The following is a 4,601-nucleotide window of genomic DNA, read 5'->3' on the forward strand; positions in this document are numbered from 1 at the left end:
GTAATAGATATAAGTCTTAAGTCTTCAAACTAGATGTGAAATAAAGCCTATGAAAGCCAAGGGGTTTGGGGGGCACTGGGGCGGAAAAGGAGAGAGACTGGAGGATGGAGGCTGCCTTTACATTCGTGGAGCTGCTCTATTAATCTACGCCAGAAGGGGGCAGAAGTGCTACAACGGAAGGGCAAATGACTGCATGATTTTTGACCCTTTAAAGACACCGTACCCAGGTTCCCCTGGGGGAGGGTTTAACTGACCGGAAACGGAAGTGTCGTCCTTTCTCATCCTTCTTGCTTCTTGCCGCTCGCTGTGAGTGTCTCTCGGCAGGTTTGTGGGGATTGCAGGGGTAATCCGAGGTAATCCTTGGCCGGGTGAAATTTGCGGACCCTCATCCTGGGTCAAGGGTGCGGGTAAGGAGGATGGCGTGCGATGGGGCCGGCATTTCGGAAGGGGCGGGGAGGGGAAGCGGTGGTCGCCACAGGTCCCCGCGCCCTGTCAGCGCTAACGTTTGTCTTCCCCGCAGGTGCCGGCCGCGCGTTCTCCGCGCCTCGTAGCCATGGTGAGTAGGGCCCCAGCCTGGGACCTTCCCGGGGAGGCGCTGGGCTGCTGGACTTGACCATCGGCAGAAAAGGTCTGTCTCCGTAATTCATTCCCCGTTTCTTTTGTGTTGCAGCCTCGCAAAATCGAAGAAATCAAGGACTTCCTGCTCACAGCCCGGCGAAAGGACGCCAAATGTAAGGAAGCGCTGTGACCTGCAAGACGAGGAAACGATAACGACCCGTGTGCGTGGAGCGGGCCCTGCGCTGGTGCCGCTCCTGGGGCGTCGCCCCCAAAGTGTCCGGCGGGAGGCGGGAGGCCGCTGAAGCGTGTGCCTGGCTGTCGGGAGAGCAGTGATTTTGTCCTTCCCGGGAGACACTTCGGTGGCCAATGCCTTGTCTTCCTTAGCTCATTGTGAATGTTTTAGAAACTGCCCTGGGTTCGTTGTGCTTTTGGTTTGGCGCTTTGGGAGAAGCCTTGACTGGGTGCAGGTCGGGAAAGGCGAGTCCCGTAAGCCCTGACTTAGCGCCGTGCGTTGGGTTCCATTGTGTGCTGGCCCCTGGGGCCCCTGCAGGCTCGTTTTTCACACCAGCTGCAGCAGAGAGTTCTGTTACCCCTTTATTGTGGTTGAAGGAGGTTTGGGGGCTTAATACACGATAGAGCTGAATTCGCACGTTGCGTTACTTAGCTCAGTCGTCTTTTCTCTGCTGCATCAAACACCCCGTGTAGCTTCCTGTCCCGCTCACAGATTTGTCCTAAAGAGAACAGCGGCTCATTTGTAAAAGTGGCAGGGTCTGGGTGACATTGCTTGGGCTGGGACACTGACCGTGTCAAATGCTCTCTGTCGGGCATAGAGGGGTGCGTGGGGAGAACCTTTTAGAGGGTTCACGAGCCCAGGGAGGATCGTATTTGCGTCCCTGTGACCTGAAACAGGCTGTTGCCTTTGAGCCTCTGGTACTGGATGAACTGTTGCCCACCTTTGGGAACAGGTAGCATCTGGTGAGCATGTCTGCCCTCCCTGGTGGTTGTGGGGACCACAGGTGACAGTGTGCTTGTGTTGGTGGCTGTCGTGCTACTCTAAAGAGATCTTCATGTCAGTTTGAGTTCAGACCAGGGAATTTGGGGTTGCTGCCTGGGTCGAGTCCTAGCTCTGTCAGTAGGGAGCTGTCAGGTTAGCTGACACCAGCGATTACTCCAGTTGAAGGGGTGGGGTAGTAATAGGATCCGTCTCATGGGATTGGAGCAGGGATCGCACCAGGTGATCCATTAGAGACCTTAGTACGTTGAAGAAATGACATTGAATCCATCCAATCATTTGCGTTGTGATTCTGTTTGGGAGCCTGATTGGAGTCGGGGTGTCCTATGTGGGTGGGGGTCGTGGTCCCCTGGATGCAATAGGGTGTCCAGTAAGTGTTAATGTTTTTGATTCTAAAATATACGTAACAAAATTTACAGTTTTTGAGTTTACAGTTCACTGGTATTAAGTGCATTCACATTGCATCTCCAGAGCTCTTGATCTTGCAAAACTGAAACTGTACCCATTAAACAATAACTCCCCATCCCTTCCAACCCCTGGCAGCCACCCTGGTACTCAATCACTTTGACTACCCTAGGAACCTCATAAGTGAAATGATCAAGTATTTTGTGACGGGCTTACTTCATTTAGCATAATGTCTTCAAGGTTCACCCACGTTAGAGTATGTGTCAGAATGGCCTTTTCAAGGCTGAAGCCATTGCATGGAGGGAGAGACCTCATTTTGTGGATCTTTCATCTGTTGATGGACATTTGAGTGACTCACCCTTTGGCCATTGCAGATAACGTTGCTGTGAACATTGGTGTACACACATTTTCTGTCCCTGCTTTCAGTTCTTAGGGTGTATTCCATGTCCCTAAGTGGAATTAATCATTGTGTAACAATCTTTGAGATTCATATACTTAGGAGTGTCCGGCTCAATTTATAGGTGTGTGACAGCTGCTGGGGACAGTGCAATGTGCTTAGCTTCAAGAGGAATATTAAGAGAGCAAAATAGGTTGGTTTGAATGAAAATCCAGGTTCGGGATTTATTAAAACACGAGCCAAGGCCGCCAGAGCTGCTGCTTCCTATCTCGTGCCTGTCCCTTTAACAGTTACTGGCAGAAATGGATCGTGGGTTGTGAGTACAGGTTAACCTTGCGCTGTTTCTGTGTCTGGTCAGGTACTTGGGCTGAGGCACCGGAGCCCCCTTAGCCACCCGACTCAGCTGGCACGTCACTGCTTTTATGGTAACAGCTGTTTTTAAAGAGATTGGAATGAGGGGGTTGACAGGTGCATGAAATGACCGGCTTACGGAGAAGCACGTGACTGCAGTGGCCTGGAAATGCACTGACACTTGTCCGTAACCAGACTTGCAAAACTTCAAACCCTGCACTGCTGAGTTTGAGGTACACTTGGGGCTCTTTGTGTGCTGTGGTCCTGAGATAGAATTTGGCAGCAACGAAGAGCCCCAAAAAAGGATTCCATACACATTTTAGGAAGAGCTTCAGCGCATACTCACTGCGCTTCACCATTGTCCCACCATGTCATCTCACACGCAGAGAACTGCTTTCCAGAAAAGAATCAGTGGTGGAAAGTTCTTGATCCCGGCAGATATCCCATCTCCTTACTTTATGAACTACTTCCATTCCTTTAAAAAAATAAAATGGGTACAGAATGTTCTCAGGTGTGTTCAGTGTACCATAGACCTATGTTTTAAATGTAAATCAATTAAGAGTGAGCCCCAGGCTCCTGAGTGTTGATACAAGGGAAGTGTGGATTTCTGGCACTGATTATAAATACTGAGATCGTAAAGGGACTCTCGTGTTCTGTTTGGAGGGACAGTACAGGGAGCCAACCATGTCAGTGGTTGCAGTTAGAAGTGCCACTCTCTACAGAAGTCTAAAGCAGGTGAGCTGTGTGGCATCTTTCCTGCGATACAATTAAATGACTGATTCTGGTTTCTTTGGTAGCCGTCAAGATCAAGAAAAACAAGGATAATGTGAAGTTTAAAGTTCGATGCAGCAGATACCTTTACACCTTGGTCATCACAGACAAAGAGAAGGCAGAGAAACTGAAGCAGTCCCTGCCCCCAGGTGAGTGAGCCGGAAAGCAAGGGGGGTCTAGAATGTACAGGGTGCATGTGTCACCATCTTGTTTCTTAAGTTGTCCCCCAATTGAGGAAAGTCCATTTTGTGGTCTCAGTATCAGCTCTTGCTGTTAACGGAAGCAGTAATGTTCCTCAGAGGTCAGAGCCCACCCCGGAAACGCTCCCTGGTCCAAGGGAAATTTGTTTCGCTCCCTTCCATGCTTTTGTTTGCGGAATAGTGACAGGTAACACTTAACTCCGTGTGTGCCAGGCTGATCCTGGTTTTGATGATCTTCATTTTTACTGACTATAATAGGCTATGAGCATAGGTTAAACAAAGGGCCCATCCTGGTGAGGGGGGGCAGCTGCCCATGGGGCACAAAGCGGAAGGCCACCTCTTTTGTAAAGGCTGAGAGGGTTTTTTTGTTTTTGTTTTCTTTCAATCACTAACAATATTTTAAGCAAAGCCTCCCTGATGGGCTTAAAATCTGACCTTTGTGAGATCTCTTCAGCTTCAGTACAAATTCCGGACAAGCAACAGTGACTCAGAATGCATCTTCTGGGGGACAACAGTAACTCAAAATACATCTTCCGGTGACACACTTTTATATCTCTCTTCCTATAGGTTTGGCAGTGAAGGAGCTGAAATGAAGCACACATGCTGATCTGAACTATATTAAATTTGTAAAAATTCCTAGTGTCTTGTCTTTGAGTACCAGCGGGAAGGGAAATGTTACTTAGTGGTGGCTTTTGCTAAAAATAGGATGGGGGTCCTGGTTGCAGCCTCCTTGCATCCCCTTTCTTGGGCTGTGGACAGATAAAGCCATCCTTTTCTTAGTCTAAGTTTGAAAATAGATGGAAATAGGCAGCTAGAAGAGCCAGATATTTGAGGACGTAAGCCAGTATGCACTCGGGAGATTTAAAAGTCACTTAGGTAAAATGAGCTCCCTGATAATGAAAATGAT

The 4,601-nt window shown here is 49.1% G+C and overlaps 1 protein-coding gene across 3 annotated transcripts; it reads left to right on the plus strand.

Annotated features, from left to right (window-relative positions):
* Positions 1-213: 213 nt before the first annotated feature.
* On the plus strand, positions 214-4,331 carry RPL38 (ribosomal protein L38). Of its 3 annotated transcripts, none has more exons than XM_019740468.2 (5): positions 214-306; positions 521-556; positions 671-731; positions 3,521-3,643; positions 4,262-4,331. In XM_019740468.2, exons 2-5 carry the CDS (start codon positions 554-556, stop codon positions 4,285-4,287), a joined length of 213 nt encoding a protein of 70 aa, XP_019596027.1. In that variant the 5' UTR covers positions 214-306; positions 521-553; the 3' UTR covers positions 4,288-4,331. The 3 variants fall into 3 exon arrangements, with proteins under 3 accessions (XP_019596027.1, XP_074175959.1, XP_074175958.1); XM_074319858.1 differs by having other exon boundaries at positions 265-324; XM_074319857.1 differs by having other exon boundaries at positions 267-407.
* Positions 4,332-4,601: the final 270 nt, after the last annotated feature.

Source organism: Rhinolophus sinicus, linkage group LG15 (genome assembly GCF_036562045.2).
Source record: "Rhinolophus sinicus isolate RSC01 linkage group LG15, ASM3656204v1, whole genome shotgun sequence".
NCBI classification, from domain to species: Eukaryota; Metazoa; Chordata; class Mammalia; order Chiroptera; family Rhinolophidae; genus Rhinolophus; species Rhinolophus sinicus.

What these genes read in the sequence shown, in the direction of transcription:
- RPL38 (XM_019740468.2), top strand. An exon ending in CCGGCGAAAGGACGCCAAAT is followed by an intron (nt 732 to 3,520) that starts GTAAGGAAGCGC and finishes TTTCTTTGGTAG; the next exon opens with CCGTCAAGATCAAGAAAAAC. An exon ending in GAAGCAGTCCCTGCCCCCAG is followed by an intron (nt 3,644 to 4,261) that starts GTGAGTGAGCCG and finishes CTCTTCCTATAG; the next exon opens with GTTTGGCAGTGAAGGAGCTG.